Genomic DNA, 23243 nt, shown 5'->3' on the forward strand with positions numbered 1-23243 from the left:
CTTTGCTCCTTTTTCCCTTCTGCCCTTCCTCAATGGCTTCTTTCTGAGTGCTGCACCCCCCCGACCCCCATGGCCCCTTCCTGAGTGTTTTGCCTCCTGTCCCTTGCAGCTCCTTCCTCTCTTCATGTTCCCATCTCAAGAGCTCTCTTATTTATTTTTATTTATTGCCCACCTTTTTGAATAAGAAATGCACTCAAGGTGAGGTCCAACGTATTCAAAAGGTAACATTCGGTCTGAAGGAGACTTTACTAAGGCGTAAACTTGGTGTCTTGTTCGTACCCCAGCTCAGTCCAGACCAAGTGGGTTTTGCACCCCTACCAGCAGATGGAGGCAGAGAACTAAAAACTCTGAGGCACTGCTACATAACCGAGAGCGCCCCCTGCAGTCCCTCAGGATTTCTCTGTCTCCAGCAGATGGTAAAGGTAAAACCTGCAGTTGAGAAAAAAGAAAGAAAGACGGGACAGAAGAAGAGAAGTTAATGCTTCCTGAGGTGTTAGGTTCCTTCGTGGGCCATCGCTCAGGTTGAGCCGGGGGGGGGGGTTGGTAATCCCTGATCAGCTTTAGCCCACGCAGATCCAGGGGTCCTGGTTCCCTCTTATCCCCTGAAGGCTCCTTCCCAGAGGTGATGCCAGCAGCAGGGACGTATTTCTTTTCTTTGCTTGAATTTCTTCCTTTGCTGTGGCTGCTGTTTCTTTAAAAAAAAAAAAGCATTTTTCTTTCAGCAGGAACCGCTCTTATCACTGGGGCAGGCCCGGGCTGGGGAAGGGAGCAGTGTAGCTCCTCTGTTCGTGGCTTCGGGGAGCCGGAGGCTGCATCGGCCGGTGTTCCCCCCCCCTCTCCTCCCGCGTGCCGCGATCACGCGGCTTCTGTTCCTCTGCAGCAGGCCCGGCCGCGTGGCGCAGGATGGCTCTGACAGCGATTTCCCCAGCTTGGGGAAAGCTTTAGGCTGAACAAAAAAATAAAACCAAATCAAACACACAAAGTCTGAGGAGGGGGGGGGGGGGAACTTCAGCCAAAAAGCATCCAGAAATAATAAAAGAAATGAGCCAAAAATGAAAAACGAAAAATCTGAAATACAAGCAAAACTGGAAAGAGCAAAGAAAATAGTCAAAGGTTAAAAATGTTTTCACGCCTGCTGCACTGAGTCAGACACGTGGGGTGTGTAGCCTGCCCCGTTGAGCGAAGGCATTCCCGGAGGTCATTTTGCAAAATTTCTCCTCATAGACTGCACCACTCTCCCCCCCCCCCAAAAAAAAAATCTTCGTGTGCTTTTCCAGCAAAAATCTGCCTGCGGGAAAAGCAGGGGCCGGTGACCGCGCATCCTTCGTACCCATGTGGCGTTTCGTAGCCAGCGTGCATGTGTGCTGGTGCTTGGAGAATTGCATGCAGTCCCACAGGTAGAAAGCATGGGGGGGGCAGTCTTTGGCTCAGCGAGGACAGCTGGAAAAAATTGGCTCCCTGACGCAGCCGGCAGAACAGACTGAGCTCCTGGCTGAATCTGTCCTCCGGGGATCTGCCGGCCACTCCCAGCTGCCTGGTCGCCTGCGGGTTTTTTTTTTTTTTTGGCGAACATTTCATATTATCTGCTTGGCCTTTTGGTTCTGATTCAACCTGTCATTAACTCAGCCGAGTACACATGCCGCCATGCCTTGCATCTACTCTCCCTGCGCTGTTTTAGTTTTGTGACTAACGATCCTCTATGCTTACCTCATGCCTTCTTGAAGTCTCCTAATGTTTTGGCCTCCACTACCTCAGTTTGGGAGGATGTTTCATGCATTCACCACCCTCTCCTGTGGGGGGGGGGGGGGGGAAAGAAATATTTCGGGAGATTGCTCGTGTCTCTACCCCCTGCACGGTGGTATAAGAGCTTCCTCTTCATTGAAAAAGTTTTGCTGCTTGTATTTAGGTATTTGAAGGTTTTCTGTTTCATCTTTCCTCTGGATCCTTTCAGTCTCTCCTGATGAGGGTTCTGGTGCAGACCCCCTGCACCCTTTTGGTAGCTTCTTCACTCTGGCTAGAGCCTTCTGGAGGTACAGCCTCCAGAACTGGACATAAGCAAGGTCTCATGATCAACCTGTATAGCATAATTACTTCTCCTGTTGCGTTCTAACATCCGCCTCGTCACACTGTCTGCTATAATCACCCTTGTCCTGCCCATTGGGTGTAATCCTCCTGAAATCTCTTCCCCATTCTGTAGACATCAGTAGCTGAGTCTACCCCCCCCATCTTATTTCTTTATAAGCATTTGATCGTCTGCCTTTTCCTAAAGGTAGACCCAAGGTGGATTAGTAATTAACAAGGCACTGAGGATATAAATAACAAATACACACAGATATGAGGCAGATTACTTGTTTGGTTTTCTACACCCCAAATACATAATTCTGGAGTTTTTTTTTTCTGTTCAGTGGTTTTATTAAGAATGTACAAAACAATATAACATACAAGCAAGAGCCGTTAAATCCAGGAGGCGTCAAACCAGACAGGAATAACGAGATTAAAGAGTGTACAACGGAAGAACCAGAACAACAGTTACAGAGCCAAGAAGCCACTAACTGCTTTCTAAATAGCATGAAGTGTAACCCTGCGCCCAAATGTACCGGTGGCTACCATGTCATATTTATAAATCAAGCAAACTGCAATCCACCAAAAATGAACATTCAGCAAACCCTACTCTTTCCAGTTGCATAGCCCAGCTTGTAAGGCTAGAGCAAAGAACATCAAGCAACTTACAGGACAAAGGAAAGCCTTGTAGCATCGGAGATCAAAGGAGAGCGTTCCGCAAAGAAGTAGGGGGTTTGCATTGTGGAATTTGTTGCCAAGGGATGTGGTGAATGCATATAGGGGTAGATTTTAAAAGGTGCGCGCGGGCGTACACATGCGCACGCTACCTGGCGCGCACACATGTACGCCTGATTTTATAACTTTTTCTTTTTTTCTTGTTTTAAAACTTACATCAGCCCTGGGGCTGAAGTAAGTTGCTTGTGCTGGCCAACTGCCGGCACGCGATCCCCCGCACAGCGGCAAATGACCGTTATGCCAGGAGCCTCTGACCCCCGTCCCCCTTCCCTCCCTTTCAGTAAAGCCCCGGGACTTACGCGCGTCGCCGGGCCTTTTGAAAATAGGCCCGGTGCGCGTAAGCCCTCCGAAAATCCAGCCCTTAGCGTGGCCGGGTTTAAAAAAGGGTTTGGACAGAGGAAGTGATGTCAGCCCTTGCAGATGGCCGCCTGAATCTTAAGCTCCGCATGGCAGCTGTAATAAAAGTGGTGAAAATTAGCAGCGGTGACCCCCCTCTGAGCACTTACTTTGGATTAAAAAGCTCCGGGTGGACGATGGCAACCCATAGGCGCACCGTTGATCTGGCCGACTTCTCCTACCCCAGCAGCGCTGCACATACAAAAACACCCACCTCAGACGGAGAGGAGGGGAGCACCCCCAGATATCGGCGAGGAGGCAGGCCCAGCACGAAAAGAATTCCTAGCCTGGTTTAAGGACATCAAAATGAATATTGCAGCTGTAAACCAGAAAACACACAATACGATCAGGGACCTGGGAGAACGAGTACATGAATTGGAGCCGGCTGCCGATGAACACGCTGCCACAATGGCGCAGCAATCTAAAGAGGTACAACTTTGAAACAAACAACCGGAGATCTGTCCTCTAAACTAGAGGATCTAGAAAATAGAAGTAGAAGAAATAACCTCAGAGGAGCACCTGAAGAAGAGGGTAATACTGAATGTTACACTGGTTTAAGCTATTTGCAAGACCATTTTGAATTCTGATGCTTCTGAGCTTTTTGAAAAGGGGGTGAAAATAGACAGACAGAGCCCACAGATCACTGGCGAGGCCTAGTCACAACCAGCCTAGGGGGATATAACAGCCTGCCTGCATAACTACCCAGTGAAGGAGGCAATAATGCCAAAAGCAAAGAACCCTGGGAAATATATCTTGGAAGGACGCAAAAATACAAGTTGTATAGCTGTCTTTCAGCTATAACATTACAACTGTGTAAAGCCATGAAATATATTACGGAATCGCTGAGGGCCGAAAATATCAGATACAAGTGGCTCTACCCATTTGGAATTTCTATCACCAGAAGTGGTCATTCCTGTGTTGCGCGATCCACAGAGTCAGCGGAAAATTTTCTAAGGCAGAAGGCATCGAAATCAAATTGAATAAGGAGCGAGTGCAATCCTAGTTCGCGAAAGGAGGTAACACAATGGCAGCGGGCCGGTAAAAGACTGAGAAGAAACTCCGGCAGTGATTCCTCTGTACCTAGCGCCGGTACCTGAGACTATCTATTTTTTGTCTTCTTATTGAAGAACCCTATGTCTTGGGATGTTTGGGCCCCTGGGACATATATAGGGCCATACGATTTAATGAACGATGTTGCTTTTTCAAAATTTCTATTCACAGATTAGAATTTCACTGTGTTTATGGAGAGGCTTTCCTTGTATGATTTAACCTGTTCTCTGAGGGGGGGAATAGGCGAGTTACATGCTGATACTTACCACTCTATATGAACAGCTTCTAATTGGCCGAGCGGGGAGGCGTCATTCCTCTTGGACATGGTGAGGCAGGAGCCCTCAGTAATACTTGTGTTTTGGGGCAAGGGAAGGGGGTGCGGTGGGACTCTAGGGGAGATTGATGGCAGATTGCGGAAAATAGTTTATGTAATACATAACACGTATGGCTGTAGGTTGGATAGATGGGCATAAGGTGTATTTCCTAGTATATATCTAGTATCCCTCAATGTTAAAGGTCTCAATCTACCTCGCAAGCGGCAACTATTATTGAAGTTAAAGCGCTTCGCGCTTCCATATTCTTTATACAAGAAACACATCTACTCAGGAAAGATGAACATCTCCTTCGGGATAAGAGTTACCCACAGATATTTTTAGCCTTCAATATTGAGGAAAAGAAAAAAGGAGGAGTGGATGTTATGTTTTCTAAAGAACTAAGAGCTGACGTTCTCACCTGTAAGAAAGATAAAAGTGGGTGCTATTTAGCACTGGTGGTTCAACTGGATACTATGCTAGTGATGGTACTTAACGTATATGCTCCTAATGTTAACCAGGGAGTTTTGTACAACTTGAACAATCACTGAGCGAGTTTGCACAGGGGCAGGTCTTGATAGGTGGGGATTTTAATTTGACTTTGAACCCCAATTTGGATAACAGTAATGTATCAAGGGATGGTTTAAAAATGCATAGCTCAAACTTAAAGGTACTTATGGATATTGGGTCTTGCAAGACATCTGGTGCTTTAAACATCCCACAAAGAAAGATTTTACTTTCTATTCCAGGGTCCACTGGTCTTATTCCCGCATTGATATGTGGTTAGGTAGCAAGTTGTGGGTCCAGAGTTGTAGGAGTGCAAATATAGGCTCATTTACATGGACAAATCGTGCTCCCATAATGGGGTCTTATTGCCTTCAATCAGAGAAACAGGGGATAAAATATTGGAGATTGAATAATACTCTGCTCTCAGACAAGCTAATATGTGAGGCTATTCAGGAGGATATTAAGGAATATTTCTGTTTGAATGATAATGGTGAAGTTTCACCTAGCATTTTATGGGATTGTTTTAAAGCAGTCATACGTGGGAAACTGATATCTAGAGCAGTGGCAAACAAAAAATCACAGCAAGCAAATTCGGAGCTGATGCGAGACATCCATCAATTGAGCAGAAACAAAGTATATGGGGGATGTAAAACCCTTCACGCGTTAGATAGAAAAAGAAATCAGCTCCAAGTTCTTCTCTATGGGGATATTCAATGCCAATTGGATAAATTGAAGCAGATTTATTTTGCTGAGAGGAATAAGCCAGGTAGATTACTGGCTCGACAAGTGAAGCGTCAGATCTCTCAAAGCCATATCCTAAAGATTAAAGACAATAAAGGGGCATATGTGATGGATAACACCAGTATAAGGGACAGATTCATTCAGTTGTATAATGATCTGTATACCAATGACCACCCTATATCAGAAGCTGATATTGATATGTATTTGACGGGGATTCCACTACCGGCTTTATCTGAAGAACAATCACAATTATTAGACGGATTGGTGTCCCAGCGGGGAGTTATTTAATACTATATCCTCTCTTAAACCTAATAAAGCCCCTGGGTTGGATGGATTTTCTGGGCTCTTTTATAAGAAATACAGAGATCTGTTAGTACACTATTTGCAGAGAGTATTCAATGACCTATTAATTAACCCGGTTTTGCCCCCTCAATGGATTTAGCAGGAATCACTGTGCTACCTAAACCTGGCAAGGATAAATCTTTCTGTGGCTCTTATAGGTCTATATCGTTATTGAACCTAGATCTAAACATTTTAGCTAGCAGACTAAATAGAGTACTGCCATCACTGGTACACATAGATCAGTCTGGATTTATACCAGGCAGACAGGTGGGAGGTAACATTCGCAAAATTGTTAACTTAATGTGGAAAGCCCGTAAGAGCAAGATTCCCTCGGTCTTACTGGCCGTAGATGCGGAAAAACTATTGACCGGGTCCACTGGGGTTTTTTGTTTAAAGTACTTCAAAAGGTAGGCCTGGGGAAAAACTTTTGAACTTGGCTGATGGCTATGTATGCCTCCCCTAAGGCCTGCATCAAGGTCAACGGCTCGTACTACAATACCTTTGAGCTGGGCAGAGGCACACACCAGGGTTGTCCACTTTCGTCTCTATTCTTTGCCCTTTTTATGGAGCCTTTGGCGACCATGACAAGAACCAATGATGACATCAAAGGGATCAGAGTAGGAGACTCCCAATTTAAAATGTCTTTATTTGTGGATGATATCCAGTTCTCTGTGACCCACCCGCAGCTGTCTCTACCAGTATTAATGCAGGAGCTTGAGAGATTTAGTGCCATCTTGAGCTTTAAAGTTAATATGAGCAAATCAGAAATCCTAAATGTCTCTTTATCTGAGGAACAGGCACTTAGACTACAGGCTCATTTCCCCTTTAAATGGGTGTCCCATAGTATTAGATATTTGGGAATTCAGTTGGTGGCAGATTGGACACAATTATTTAGCCTAAGTTATCTCCCGTTATTTTCACAGACTTCTAAGGATTTGGATATTTGGGCGCCCTATAATCTTTCCTGACTAGGACAGGTGGCTGTTAAGATGAACATTCTACCCAAGTGGCTCTACCTTTTTCAGACACTTCCGATAGAGGTTCAGGATCACTCCCTGTATGTTAGACTCTGGGATCTTCCTTCGAAAGGAGGTTCTAGCCTGGTTCTCAATCTCTTTACAGGCCTGACCCTAAAACTATGGAAGAGATGGAGATCTGCCTTGATGGGGCATGAATCTTTATCCCCGCTGTTACCACTGGGCCTATATAAAGGGGGGGTACATGGTGACCAATTTGGAAAATATATTCAGAAGATGGGTTCAGGGCGGAGTCTGGTGTTGTGGGCAACTAATTGATAATTTAAAGGTGGTATCTTTCTCCAATATACAACTGGAATATAACCTCCCTGACTCGGAATATTTGCATTATCTCCAATTGCAACACTGTCTTGCCAATAGGTCTCTATGGGAGCAGGTGACTAGAGAGTTGACCGAATTTGAAGAAATGTGCTTTCATCATACTGTAAATAAAGGTCTTATTTCTAAGGTTTACAACTGGCTGGGGTCGGCTAGAGGATCTCCCACGCCACACCAGAGGAAATGAGAGATGGATTGCGGGCACACTTGGGCCAAGTACCAATGGGACCGATGATATATGAATATTGCCAAAAGTTCTATTGCAGCTAACATTATTGAAACCAATAACTGTTGGAGACAATGTAATATGGAAGGCACCTTTTTTTTCCATGTGTGGTGGTCTTGCCGAAACATTGTACCATTTTGGAGGTGGATTGAAAGTGTGCACTCTTGAGGTGTCTAAATTGAAAATCCCTTTTCTTTCTGAGTTTTCTTCTCTCTGCCTACCCACAATCCTGGCCGCCTGCTGAGAGGGCGTTAATAAATCATATTTTATGCATGGCAAGGCAGGCAGTCGCAGAAGGAAGCAATTCCTCCTGAAACTGCGTTCTTGAAGAGGATCTGGTCAATACATTATTGGTTTTATTTAACAGCTATTCAGAGAGACACTGTAGCTTTCCACACCCAAATATGATGGTACCAAAAATTATAATTTTAACACCACCAAGTAACGAAAGGATATGGAAGTAGTATTAACAGTTCAAGTAATATTATGTGCCACATTGCATATCACAGTCATTGACTTGGTGTATCATTTGACTTGAGGGAGAATAGGATTACAAGATTAATAATATACAGCCATTGTGTGACTATAATTAGATGGGGGAGGGGTGGTAGGGGAGGGGGATGGTTGCAGTTTTGGGGTAAACCTTCTTTGGTTGGTATTTTGGATGTTGACCTCATAATGCTGTTTTGTATTATTTATATACATGTGGATGGAGGACCGCGATGCTTCGCTGAGTCATATTTGAACATATCTTTTTTTTTTTTTTTTTTTATGCCATCGATAGTAAAAATATAAATTATATAAAAAAAAAAAAAACAACAAACAAAAGGGTTTGGATAAGTTCCTGGAGAAAAAGTCATAAACCATCATTAGGCAGGTAGACTTGGAGCAAACTGCTGCTTATCCCTGGTTATGAGCAAGAACGATTGGATCTATTCTTTGTGATCTTGCCAGGTACTTGTTGGAGACAGCATGCTCATCTTGATGGTGCTTTGGCCTGACCTAGCATGGCAGTTCTTATGTTTCTTAAACTTTTCTTCCTAATCGTCTAAATCTAAAATCATTTGTCAACCAAACAACCAAGGACTGTTTTCATAAACTACATGTCCTGAAAAGAATAAAACCACTCTTTCACTTTCAAGATTACAAAACGGTTCTGCAAGCCATAATCTTCTCTAAGATAGACTACTGTAACTCTATCTTATTAGGTCTCCCCTCATCTCACATCAAACCTCTTCAGATGGTCCAAAATGCGGCACCCAGAATACTGACAAACACGAGGAGAAGAGATCACATTTCTCCCATTCTCAAAGACCTCCACTGGCTGCCAATTCACTACAGAATCATTTACAAGTCTATTACTATTATCTATAAAGCCATCCATCACCAGGCTCCACTCAACTTACAAATCCCATTCAGAAAACATACCTCCTCCAGACCCATTAGAGAAGCATACAGAGAATCACTACATGTTCCCCACACCAAAACCTCTCAACATACAGCATGTAGAGACCGGGCTTTCTCTACTGCAGGACCAGCGCTATGGAATTCCATCCCACCGGACCTTCGTCAAGAACCGTCCCTTCCAACATTCAGAAAAAGACTTAAGACTTGGTTATTCAAACAAGCCTTCCCAGTACCCAACTGACTCTTCTATGCAACGGCAACCATAGTCAGATATTCTTAGAACACTGTAAATAATTGCTCTCTCTGTTATTTTCCTTTAGACTATCTTTCCTCTCCCAAGGTGAAATGTCCTTGTTTTATTGTAACTTCAGTTTCTCTGTTTCACTTGTTATAGTTTTCCAGTGTTTTCTCTTTGTATACCCCCTGTTTAATGTAAACCAGCATGATGGGATTTTTATCTCGAATGCCGGTATAGAAAAACACTAAATAAATAAATAATCCCATGCCTCAAAGATATTGAACAGAACCAGTATGTTCTGTTTTTATCACTCAACTAGTTTCCAGTCCGGGCTACAGCCTTGGCACCCACAACCAAGCTGCTCAGTTTATTAATGAACCTCGTATGTGCTACAGTATCCAGAGCTTTGCTGAAATCCAAGTACTGTCCTTGAACTAATTGCCTGATCACCCAGTTGAAGAATTTCATCAGATTTCTGGATTTGTTTGTTCTTCCTTTTTTTTTTTTTTCTTTCCCAATGAGATTTTTGCTATGTCCAATGTGAACATAACCACTGTGACTTGATTTGAGGCCAGTATCATTGCATTCAGTGATGGAACTGATGATAACAATAAAGTTGATATGAGTATTGCAAGCAATGCTAGTGACATAGAAAATGATCCTGACTGAGGTAATTATAACAATAAAGAATTAAGTGAGACTGTATCGATGAGCATTGTTTTGCTGCTTATGTAGTCTGTTCAATGCTGCTGAGCCTGTCATCCATCTATCTTGGCAATATTCTGAATATTATTATTATTTTTTTCTATCCAGAAACAACTGCCCTGCTTTCATTAAACTGTGCCCCCAGAAGGGAAAGCTCGTTGTCTCCAACACCAACTTCCAACACAACCACGACTTGCCAGAGACTGACCTCTCGCCGCCATTGAAAAGAAGTAAACAGGTATACACGGTCGGCCTTCCTGTCCAGATTGCCAATAATATCTCCAGGAAGTTCTTGGATCCTAATGACCTGAGCACACTTAAGAGATTTCGATTTGGGGCATTTGAGGACAGGTGTCAATTGCTGAAAGAACTGGATTCCCTCTTCTTTTCGGATCCTGAAGCCAAGGTCAAGCTGGTATTTGAGGAGAACAAGCTACAGGTGAAGGACATCTTCCTCATGACATCAAGCATGCAGCATATCGCTCAGTGTTCTCCTGGCTATCTCTATGTTGACTTTTTCTCTGGTTTCAGTCTAGGTTTTGATTTGTACACTGTTCTTTGTGAAGAAAAGAATGTGGGATGGAAGGCGTGTGCCTACTGCATAGCAAGGAAGGGAACAGCAGATAACTTAAGGTTCATTATGGTCTCTCTGTTTCAAAGCATCCCCATCCTGAAGAGTCAGGTAAAATATATGACAGTGAGCCCAAAGATTCAGGATCCTCTGGACGTAGAAGATCTTGTACCTTGTGCCTTGTTGAGATATTGCACGCCACTGGTCTTAGAGCTTCTTTTTGACAAGATCTCGCACATGAACTCAGCAGAAGAAGATCAGATTAAGTATTTTCTGCATATTCTGGCCCATACTCATTCACCCACGGTCTATAATCAGGCCTTGAATGAGCTGAAGACTGCCTGTCCTGCTGAGGCCTTCCAGTACTACTATGAGACGTGGCACCCATGCAGAAAACTGTGGGCTGAAGAGTACAATAGTGCTCAAAATACAGAGAGCAGCATCTGTGCTTATGTGAAGTCCAAGCATCAAATACTCACAGCCCAAATGGGCATCTCACCTTCCTTGCATCGCTGCCTTCAGGTGGTTCTGGATGACAGCAAAACAACTTTGCACATTACTGACTCTTCCCAGGAGTATCCTTCTGTGCCAGCTGTGAGCCCAGCAGTTGTACAACAGGTAAAATAACTATATGCTGTTATGTATCATTGAATCTTTGGCTTACAAATCATGGCAGTGATATTGCACAAGCCAAAGAACCAAGTTGATGCATCTCTTGGGTGGTTTGGTAGAGTAGCAGTGCATACTGGTCCTATTGCCATGCTGCTACGATTGTTCCTTCTAAATAACAATGAGGATAGTAACGAAGTTGGTACTTGCCTCTAATATAGGGATCCATGCCATCAGGAGCCCTGAATCATGACCATTACCAGTCCTTAAGGAAAGATGTGTGATACATGCATCATAGTATAATTCTTAAAAAGTCTGATAGTATCCTAAGATATGCCCAGTCAGGGACTGAATTTGATACTAGGAAAATGCTTGCTGGTATTTTTAACCACTGTGGTTTGGTAGAAAAGACAGCTGATGATTAGATTCATTTAGAATTTTATTTTTTTTTTTTGTAATTAATATTTTATTGCATTTCACAACAGAAAAATACAGTGCAACAACCATACCATCAATTCAACATGGAAATACAGCACTGATCCCCCAAACCCCCTCCCTCCCCTATACTCACAATGTCAGATCACTACAGGTTCAGTGTAATTAAGATATGATATATTAACTATTCCGTATACGTGAAATGGCAAATGGTCCTTAGAACACCAAAGATGTTGGGAATGGCCTCAAGTTCTCACATTTCTATAGTGAGAAAGAAGTGAAAAGTCACGAAACTTATGTATTATAAGCTAAACGTCCACAACACCATTTAGGAGAAAGAGCTCATAAAAGGGTTCCACACAGGATAGAAAGATGACGTATGATTATTCTTGGCGGCAGTTAGGCTAAGTGGCAGTAGACATGCAATTTTTCCACTATGCTAGAGAGGGGTGCTACTTGTCTAGTTTTCCAATTAATGGCAATAACGTTCCTGGCTGCAGTGAACACTTGTACACAGAACTACTGTTGGTGTTTATTTAATCCCAAAATAGGCAGATTAAGTAGTGCTGATTCAGCTGAGGGGTGACGCTCAGCGTCCAGAAGTTTGCCTATCCAATTGAACGCAGCTTGCCAGAAATGTACAATTCTATTGCATTGCCACCAAGTATGAAAAACAAAAGTCCCAGGCTGTCCACATTGTCGCCAGCACAAGTGAGACTGCTTCGGATAAATTCTGTGTAGTCTATCTGGGGTGAGATACCATCGGGATAATATTTTATAGCAGTTTGTTTGCAGGCACGCTGAGAGAGAACATTTAGCTGCGTAAACATAGTCTCAGGGTTTTAGGGCCCAAAGTTCGTCCTAGGTCTTCCTCCCATTTAATGATATGCGCAAATGGTTGTTGGCCCTGATCGTTGAGTAAACCTATAGATCTTTGAGATTACACCCCTTATTGAATCAGCATGTGTAAAGTAAGTTTCAAATAAGGATCTGCTACCTCGCATGGTATTGAATTTCCGCACAAAATCTATAAAATGCTTGATTTGGGCGTAGGCCAAGAAATTAATATGCTCTATGTGTTAAGTTTGCTCTAACGCATCTTTTGACATAAAGCAACCCTGTCTAAATAGATGCTGAAAGATTGAAATCCCAGCTATTTTCCAAGATTTAAACATAGCAGTTTGATACCCCACTGGGATTGAAAGGTTATAAAAGAGAGAAGATTAATAAAAATATGAGAAGTCTCCCACTAACTTTACTCTCCATTGTCTCCATACCTTTAAAGTGGTGCGGGTTGTCCATGGTAAGCATCACAAAGGGAGCCAGGACTGTTTTGGCTGCCTAGTTAATGCACTTAACGGCATCTCTCTGGTAATTGTTTGCTCAGTTGTCCCTCACTGTTTCAATGAGTTTTGTCATCCGAGGTGTAAAAGGGCTCTTAATTGGGAGGCTGCGAAATATCACACGAGATTGGGCACTCCAAGACCGCCATTTTATTTTTGATTGAAAAAGAATTCGACGTGCTACTCGGGGGAAGGGGTTGGCATTTCCAAATGAAATAAAAAATTTTCTTCTGCCAAACACGTAAAAGAGCAGAAAAGAGAAAAATAGGGAGTGAAGAGAAAAGATATAAAAACTTGGGGAGGAAACTCATTTTCACGCTGGCTATGCGCCCGAGCCAGGAGAAAGTTCCTCTCCCCCATTGGTCTAATTCCCTGACTATTGAACTTAGTAAGGGTATATAGTTAAGGGAGTATAGCTTGGACGTGTGGGAACTGATATTTATGCCAAGATATATTTTAGGGACGATCTGGCCCAACCAAAAGGGAAAATGTTCCTTAATCGTAGAGACTTCGGAAGCTGGCAGATTTATGTTAAGCAATTCTGATTTCTCAAACTTGACCTTGAAACCTGATACTTTGCTAAAGAGCTTTAATTCAGATTCCATCCCCGTTAAGGAGAGACTCTGTTCCATTAGTGAAAATGTAATATCTTTAGTAAATAGATTTTAAAATGGGAAGCTCCTAACCGCACTCTATAAATAGTTGGGGTAGAGCGTATTCTTGTTGCAAAGGGTTCTAAAAATAAAGCGAATAATAACTGTGACAGTGGGCATTCCTGCCTCGTTCCTCTGCAAATAGAAAAGTCCTGTCCATAATAACCGTTCACCTTTACCCTAACCTTAGGAGAATCATACAGTTTCTGTATCCATTGAAGGAAATGGGGCCCAAATCCCATCTGTTGCAGGGTTTGAAACAAGAATGGCTAGTGTACAAGGTCGAAAGTTTTTTCTGTGTCAGTAGACAGTAATACAGAGGGAATTTGCTCTTTGTTAATCCACCAAATGAGGTCTATAATCTTACACATGTTATCTGCGTTGTGGTGTGGTCCAGGGATGGCATAAACCTGTTAAGACACAAGGCTATGATCCTGGCTAAAATCTTCAGGACCAGATTTATAAAGGATATGGGCCTATACGAACCACATAAAGATGGATCTCTGCCTGACTTGGCGATAATGGAAATCCCTGCAACATTAGAATGCTTAGGAAACGAACCCCCCTGTCTTACATGATTGGATAGAATGGTAAGCGGTTCTGCTAGTATATGGGAAAATGTCTGATAATAAGAGCTGGAGAACCCATCCAATCCAGGGGCTTTACCAGGTTTAAGTGTCTTAATCACGTGCGAGACTTCAGTAAGGGTAATGGGCTCATCTAGAAATAGCATTTGAGTGGGAGAGAGAGCAGGTAGCTCCACTGACCTTAAGTAGCTTGTTATATCAGAATAGTCTATAGATATATCCTTGTTATATAGAGTGGAATAGAATTTCGTAAAATAATTCCTAATCTCAGCAGCTGCCGTGCATATTACCCCCTTTGAGTCTTTGATTTTAGAGATGACGCCTTGAGCAATTCGTTTTTTCAATTGCTGAGCTAGGAAGCGCCCTGACTTATCGCCCCCTTCATAATAGGCTTGTTTAGCCAAGTCAAGAGAGTGCAGGAGCCGACTATCGTCCAGTCTGCGGAGTTCTGTCTTAGCCGCTATTAATTTATGGTAGATATTCAGAGATTGGGTGCGAATATGTTGTTGAGAAAGCATCTCAATCTTGCATAATAAATCAGCTCGGGCTTTCTCTCGCTCCCTTTTGCACGAAGTGGCTTTTGAAATAAGGCCTCTGATTACGGCCTTGGAACACTCCCAAATCACCTCAGGAGAGACAGTGTCTTGGGAGTTAATTTGAAAATAACTCCCGCATTCTATCTTTCAAGGTTGTAGTGAAGGCATTGTCTCTAAGCAAAGACTCATTCAGTCGCCAGTAATGTTGCCCACTATCCCCTGCAAAGGAGTAAAGGTCCACCCACACAAAGGCATGGTCCGACCAGGTAATAGTACGATTCCCACTGTGTTAATCCGGGAGATCATAGTTTTATCAACAAAAAAAAAGATCAATGCAGAAATAGGTATCGTGCAGGGGAGAGTAGAAAGTGTAGGAGCGTGAGGTTGGGAAAAACTGCCTCCAGACATCCACCAAGCTTCACTCTTCCAAAATAGAAAGAAGGATCTTCTTAGTGCCAGACGGGGCCTTGGTGTGGATATTAGAGCTATCAAGGCTCATTTGCGGCCTGTCCACCATCTTCGATGGTTGGCTCTGCCGGTAATTTGTTGAAAAAATTTTTTATATTGACTGTGTTATGGCACGGAAATTCAGACTTTTAAAAGCTTTAGGGCTTTGATGATAAAATGTGAGGTTGGAGCCTCAGATTCATGCGTCTATTCCATAGCACGGCAGACTAGTGCAACCCCCCCCATTTAGAATTCTTATTCTAATTATGCTTGGCCCCAGCCTTTCCCAGTAGGAGGTGTTATAACGAATGGTGGAGGAAAGGTAAAGGAGTGCTCACTACCTCTGCAGTCCTTGTCTGTTCCAGCAGAAGGTAGACTAGGGGATGGTGTAGAGGTGTTGGCTTTTGTGGGAGCTCCCAACTTGTGCAGTTCTATCAGGAATTACTCCAGGGAATAACATAGAAGTGTTGGCTGTAGGAAATCTCAGCATTGTAGTACTGGCCTGGGGGGAGGAAGGGCTTTGTTGGGAATGGTGTGGGAGTGCTGGCTGTGGAAAGGCTTAGCACTGTTTGGGGGGGGGGGGGAAGTATTGTCGGGAATGGTGTGAGAATGCTGGCTACTGGAAAGTTCAAAGCAGCCCCAAGCTGCACTGACCTCCATCTCTATCTCACAAACTTTGGTGCCAATTTGACCGCATTTCCTGGCCTTTCATGTTTAGTGTGTTGGAAAAATTTGAACTCCCATTTGATTTTATAGGCTGGATCAAAGCATTATATGCTAATCTTATGGCTAAGGTCATTGTCAATGAATACTCCTTTTGTGTTTTCCTATCCTACAAGGCACTTGTCAGGGCTGTCCTCTATCACCTCTTCTATTTAACTTAGTGATTGAGCCTGGAGGTCAGCTGATAAGGCATTGATTAGGGAAATTCAGTACAAAATATCTTTGTATGCAGATGACTTTCTGTTGTATGTTACAAAGCCTGGCCACTTTGCTCTCATCGTTTTATCCATATTGACTACATTTGGTAGTGTTTCAGGATATAAACTGAATTTAAAAGTTTTCCTTCTGGGACCCACGCCTGCTATTCCTTCATGTCTTGTTGGCTTCAAATTGCGAAAGGCTAAGCTGAAATACTTGGGGTGCTGTAGGCTGACTCATAACAGCCTTTATGTATGTACCTCCTCCTTCTTTAAATAAAGAGCTTTAAAAAAAACATCTTTGGAGGCAAACAAAAATAATTTCATTAAAATCCAGTTTTTCACTTTCAGAAAGCAGAAGTTCTTACTTCTTCCTTGGCTGAAGAGGAAACTGAAGACAGCTCACTAGAAAGATGCGAGGATTTGGGCATCTCCAAGAGACAGGTAAAGAGCTAAAAAGTAAAGCAGGAAAGACCCATGAACTGGTGCAGCTTATTATGAAAGTCTCATGGTAAGTGCTAGATAGAAGATTTTTTTTTAAATTGGGGTATGGAGCCATAATGAAAAATGGACACCTTTTCAGTCCACAAAGTTTAGAACTGGAATAAGACTTGAACAGGAATCAACAGAAACCAGAAAAGGTAAATACATGTTTTGAGGCGTCTGACTAAATTGAGTTGGGTTGCAATTGCCATCTCCTGCCTCTGATCCCACTGCTGATTTTCTGTCTGGACAGGTGGGCAGAGCCCCCCTGGAGGAACAGCTGGAGCGGAATGAGTTTCACAGCTGGAAGGACTTCTGCTCCTTCATGGACAACTGGTGCAAGGAGAGGAAGCTGACGTTCGCTGTTCGCCATTCGGTGACCCTCACAGAGGAAGACATAAGCCAGGACCCCTGGGGACGTGAGGTGGCAAAGTCATTGAAGTACAGTGCCGTGCATATGGCCTGCAGCATCTCCACCAAGAGGTATGCTGAGAAATAACTGTTGAAGGTGTTTACTGGGTGCTACCTTTGCTTTCTGCTACACCAGTCCAGAACGATTGGGATAATCCGTCATCCAGTAGATTGAGGCAGAGAACCTCTGATTGAGCAGCTGTATTGTACATCTTATTGGTCTGGCCTATGATTTGACCTGGAAGGAAGCAGAAAAAGGGACCATTTTATCTGAGACATTCAATTTGATTGGGCCAGGCACCTTTAATTTTTACAAAGTAGCAAGCCAGAATTTGGATATGCTCCTATTCCCATCAAACGTTTTTTTCTTAGAGGATCCTCTAAGGATATTTTAAATCTTCACTACTTTACACTTCTCGGTGGCGCCATCTTGCGCGCGGGGGGCTTCGGCGTCACCTTCCCATCCCATCCCCAACTTGCGCATCTACAACATAGTCGCATGCATAACTGCGCGCATATCGAGGCGTATTACTTGTGTAACTATACACAGAGGCAATGGCACTGGCGGCAAAGAAGCTCAGAAGGCACTCCCTTTGCACAGCCTGCCACATTAGAGCCGCACAGCCTGAACTGGAGTCCTGCCTGTGTCAACATTGTGAGGAAGCCTAGGGAGGACCATCCAAGCCTGGTCCTTCACAGTCGGAGGATGGGTCGGGAATTACCCCATACGACAGCACCCTGGACCTAAGCAACTCCGAAATGGCGTCTTCTCCACAAGAGGACATTTCAGTGGCCCCTACTCCGACTCCCCCTGGGGCTAATATGGATCTAGGGGCCTTCTCCTGGTTGGAAGTTTTCTAGGGACTGCACGCCTTCGTTCAGGCGCAATCAGCCCCGGCTGCAAACCGGGTGGAGTCCCAGCCGGGAGCACCTGACCCTCCCGGCCTTGCTCAGGTGCCTCGAGACATGCCTCGCCTCACCAAGAATTTCCCGGACAGGGACCCAGACACCACAGATGACGATGGTGGCTCACTGGAGGAAGGGGAAATCCCTCCAGGCCTGGAACCATACAGAATCATGCTCCGCTTCTTCCACAGGGATGAATTGCCAGCCCTTGTTTCCCAGACTCTGGGGATTCCAGGCACGGACTCTGTGGCGGAACCAAAGAAGAACCCCATCTTGGTGTCCCTTCATAAGGCCTCATGCTATTTCCCAATTATGGAAGCCATCCAGGAACTGATTGACCTGGAGTGGGATGCCCTGGAGGCGAACTTTAAAGGAGGTCAGGCCTTGGAAGCCTTGTACCCTCTGGAACCAGCGACCAAAGAATGCCTGCGTTTCCCGAAAGTGGACGCCATGGTCTGAGCCATCTCGAAGCGAACAACCATTCCCATTGAGGGAGGGGCGGCATTGAAGAATACTCAAGATAAACTATTAGAATCCATTCTTAAGCAAGCCTTCGCAACAGCAATGACACTGAAGATCGCTTCCTGCTGCGTGCTGGTGGCACGCTCCTGCTTGCTTCTCTTGAGGGAGGCAGATAATTCCGGAGCATATGCTGGAGAAGCGATTGAACCTGCCGCAGCCTTCCTGATGGACGCAAGCTCAGACCTGGTCCATACCTCAGCAAGAGGAGTAGCCTCGGTAGTGGCGGCCAGAAGGCAGTTATGGTTGCGGAACTGGTCTGCAGATGCAACTTCTAAGGCGAACCTCACAAGAATGCCATTTATGGGATCTCTCCTGTTCGGAAGCAAATTAGAGAAATTAGACAGCAAGTGGGGCGAATTTCCAGTGCCTCGGCTACCAGAAGACAGAGGGGAAAAGGTCCCAGCATCCTTCTCCCAGAAGAACTAGGGGCAGAGACTCCCAACACTTTTGACTCTACAGGAATTCATCGTTCCAGGCACCTTGTCCCTCTGGGAGTTCCCAGTCCTTTCGGAACCAACAAACCAAGAGAGGAACAGGTCTGGGGGCAGGATCAACCCGAGCTTCCCAATGAGAATGGGCTGACCTATCCACAGGAAGAGGAAATAGGGGGTTGACTTTCCCTCTTTTACCAACGATGGGTCGAAATCACGTCTGACAAATGGGTACTAAACATCATTCGAGAAGGTTACTCTGGAGTTTCGCAACATCCCTTGGGACAAATTTATGATATCACCCTGCCACTCCCACACCAAGAGACTAGCAGAGGAATCCACTCTGACAAGACTACTCAGTCTGAAGGCTATAACTCCGGTACCTACACCCCAGCAAAATACAGGGTGTTATTACATCTATTTTATCGTTCCCAAGAAAGAGGGGATCATTCTGACCCATCCTGGACCTCAAGAACCTCAACCATCATCTGCGGATACTACACTTCTGCATGGAGACTCTCCGCTCCATAATGGCAGTACAACCAGGAGAGTTCCTAACCTCCCTGGACCTCTCCAAAGCCTACCTTCACATCCCAGTCCATCAAGACCACCAGCGTTTTCTACGCTTTGTGGTACTGGGACACCATTACCAGTTCCAAGCGCTACCCTTCGGCCTGGCAACCATCCCCAGAACATTCTCCAAAATTATGGTGGTCGTGGCGGCAACACTGAGGAAAGAAAGGGATCTTGGTACAGTCTTACTTGGATGACTGGCTGATCCGGGCGAAGTCTTCAGAAGAGAGCCTGCAGGTGACCAGCAGAGTCAAGAACCTACTGCAAGAACGCTGTTGGATCGTGAACACGGTCAAGAGCAGACCTCTCAGCCTTTAGAGTACCTGGGGACCCGTTTAGACATCAAACAGAACAAGGTCTTCCTCCCTCCCCCGAGGAGGAGAAAAACTGATGGAGCAATTACGGCGATTGATGACCACTACGTGCCCCAAGGTATGGTACTATCTTCAAGTCCTTGGGCTCATGGCATCAACCCTGGAGGTTGTACCGTGGGCACGAGCTCACATGCAGCCACTCAAACGCTCCTTAGTGTCAAGCTGGAACCCACTGTCCCAAGACTACTCAATTCGTCTCCACCAACCAGCAGAGGTATGTTCTCAGCTTCAGTGGTGGCTACAGGAAGACCACCTAAGCAGAGGAGTAAGCCTATCCCCACCGAACTGGATCGTGCTCACCACAGACGTGAGCCTCCGAGGGTGGGGCGCCCACGGTCAGGAACTGATGGCCCAGGGACAATGGAACAAGGAAGAGGCGAGATGAAACATAAACCACCTGGAAGCTCGAGCAGCCAGACTAACATGCCTGCGATTTCAGCCACATGCTCCAAGGGCAAGTGATTCAAGTGATGTCGGACAATGCTACAACGTTTGCCTACATCAACCGCCAGGGAGGAACCAAGAGCCAGCAGGTGTCTCTGGAGATAGACACCCTCATGGCATGGGCAGAGGTAAACCTACAGGGGATCTCGGCCTCCCACATCGCAGGGAAAGACAACGTCTCAGCGGACTTCCTCAGCAGAGAAAGCCTGGACCCGGGGGAATGGGCGCTGTCGACCAGAGGCTTCCAACTGATAGTAAATCGCTGGGGCCCCCCCAGCCATGGACCTACTGGCCACACCTCTCAAAGCCCAAGTCTCCAGGTTCTTCAGCCTCAGACGAGAGACTCACTCCCAAAGAATCAACGCCCTCGTCCAGACCTGGCCAGAGGAGGACTTACTGTACGCCTTCCCCCCATGGCCTCTACTGGGCAAGATCATCCGCAAAATAGAACACCACAGGGGACTAGTTCTGTTAGTGGCCCCGGATTGGCCAAGACGCCCATGGTACGCAGACATGCAAAGACTCCTTGCGGGGAGCCCTTTGTACCTACCTCCACACAGGAACCTTCTCCAGCAGGGCCCGATCCTTCATGAAGATCCGTCTTGATTCTCTCTTACGGTCTGGCCATTGAGAGGACTCGCCTGAAGAAGCACGGTTACTGGAAGGCCGTGATCAACATCCTGCTCCGTGCACAGAAGTCTCAACGTCTCTGGCGTACATACAGATCTGGAGGATATTCGAAGCCTGGTGTGAGGACCGTGGGGTATCCCCGTGAACGGCCAAGATTTCCATGATTCTGGAATTTCTACAGGATGGTATGAAGAAAGGGTTGTCACTCAACTCCCTCAAGGTTCAGGTAGCAGCCCTCTCCTGCTTCAGAGCTGAAGTGAACGGAAACTGTCTATCAGCTCATCCGGACTTGGCCCGTTTCCTAAAAGGGGTTAAGTAACTTCGACCACCCCTAAAGTGGCTGGTTCCCCTTTGGGACCTCAGTCTGGTATTGGACTTTCTAGCGGGGGCTTCCTTCAGACCAATGCGCAGTCTGTCACTACGCCTCTTAACATTGAAGATGGTATTCCTGGTGGCAATATGTTCAGCCCGTCGCATCTCTGAGCTATAGGCACTATCCTGTCTGGACCCGTTCCTTAGGTTCACTCCAGGAACGATACAGCTTCGCACCGTCCCCTCCTTCCTACCGAAAATGGTCTCAGAGTTTCACTTGAACCAAGCCATTTCCCTACCATCTCCGAATGAACATAAGGACTTGGAAGACTCCCGCCTTCTTTGCCATCTAAATGTCTGCAGACTCCTGATTCAATACCTGGAACAATCGGAACCGGTGTGCAAAACAGATCGCTTGTTTGTTCTCCACAGTAGGAAGAATCAAGGCGAAGCAGCCTTGTGAGCGACCATAGCTCGCTGGATCAAGGAAGTAATCAAGGCAGCCTACATAGAGGCAGGAAAGCCCTTACCCCTGCAGGTTAAGGCTCATTCTACTAGGGCCCAGGCAGTATCTTGGGCAGAAGCCAAACTGCTGTCGCCCGCCGAGATCTGTCAAGTGGCAACGTGGTCCTCCCTACACTCCTTCTCCAGGTTCTACCACCTGGATGTCCAGGCCCGAGAAGACGCAGCCTTTGCAAGGGCAGTGCTAAGTGGGCCATGGGCAGCCTCCTGCCCTTGCAAAGGCTGTAACCTTTGTACATCCCACTGGTCCTGAGTCCATCTGGCTACACGCTAGGAAATGGAGAAATTACATACCTGATAATTTTGTTTTCCTTAGTGTAGACAGATGGACTCAGCATCCCGCCCACGGCTGCCCAGGAGAAGTGCCAAGGAAGAACCTGAGAAGCAAAATTCGATGCTATACAAATTATGGGTAAGCTAATGCCTACCCCTAGTCCAAAGCACTTGCAATACGACTGGTGTCAGCGTTACGCTGGTTAAGTGCACTAGTGGTCTCCACCTTGAATCAAGTTTTAATCAAGTTTGTTGTAGTTAGCCAATATATATATGTCCACAATGGCTTTTCGAGGAGGATACTGAGGAGCTGAGGTCACTACAGGGATATATCTAGGGTGATGTCAGCTTTGAAATCTGACTCCGTCTCCCATCTGCTAGCAGAAGAGCACATAACCCATTGGTCCTGAGTCCATCTGTCTACACTAAGGAAAACTAAATTATCAGGTAAGTAGTTTCTCCATTCCACTACATCGGGAATTAATTATTATTGTTTAATCTGAAGGACACATTCCTGAAACTTGTTTCAGACGAGATATATCTCTAAGCTCACTTTCTTCAGATTTCCTAGATTATTTATTTTAAAAGCTCCGGTTTAATACAGTGGTTCCGATGGTGACCATAACTTATCCCTCTGGGAAAAAGCATCTGTCTCAAGGATTAGATAAGGAAGTAAATTATTAAAGTATGATTTCTCTCAAGTTGTTTTTGTAGAGCAAGTGGCAATCTGTTCGAGTTATGTCTTAAAAGCACTTCTGCTTCAAAATTAAGAAACTTTTCAACTGAAGGATCTGATCCAGCTGAAAACAGTAGTTGCATGCCTATCGGACGGCCTAAATGACTTTGTAAGGGTTAATTCAATTTTAATATCTTTTTGGGGAAGAGCTAGAAGTCTTTTATGGTTATGACACTGGCTGTTAGTCTAAAGTGCTACAATTTTAAATTGCCTTTCAGAAGAATGCTAATTTTTGAAGAACTAAAATAATTTTTTTAAACCCCAAAGGTTAGTCCTAGGGCCATATTTTTTTTTTTTTTTATAGAGTTTATAGTCAATACTGTGATTCTAGAAGTTACAGTCTTAAGTATTCATTATACTTCTCAATCCTTAAGATCCAAAGGTCAAAAGATGACTTTTCAAAAAGTAGGACATCAACTCCAGGAACATCTATTTTATTTATTTATTTATT

The 23243-nt window shown here is 44.9% G+C and overlaps 1 protein-coding gene across 3 annotated transcripts in view; it reads left to right on the forward strand.

The window, feature by feature from the left end:
- Window positions 1-23243, forward strand: part of LOC115080769 — a 110685-nt gene that overhangs the window by 3525 nt on the left and 83917 nt on the right. For all 3 annotated transcript variants that reach the window (XM_029585166.1, XM_029585168.1, XM_029585167.1), the window contains exons 3-5: window positions 10183-11263; window positions 16527-16619; window positions 16912-17141. In XM_029585166.1, the coding sequence (XP_029441026.1) occupies window positions 10183-11263; window positions 16527-16619; window positions 16912-17141 (1404 nt within the window). The remainder of the gene's footprint in view (window positions 1-10182; window positions 11264-16526; window positions 16620-16911; window positions 17142-23243) is intronic.

Source organism: Rhinatrema bivittatum, chromosome 19 (genome assembly GCF_901001135.1).
Source record: "Rhinatrema bivittatum chromosome 19, aRhiBiv1.1, whole genome shotgun sequence".
Taxonomy (NCBI): domain Eukaryota; kingdom Metazoa; phylum Chordata; class Amphibia; order Gymnophiona; family Rhinatrematidae; genus Rhinatrema; species Rhinatrema bivittatum.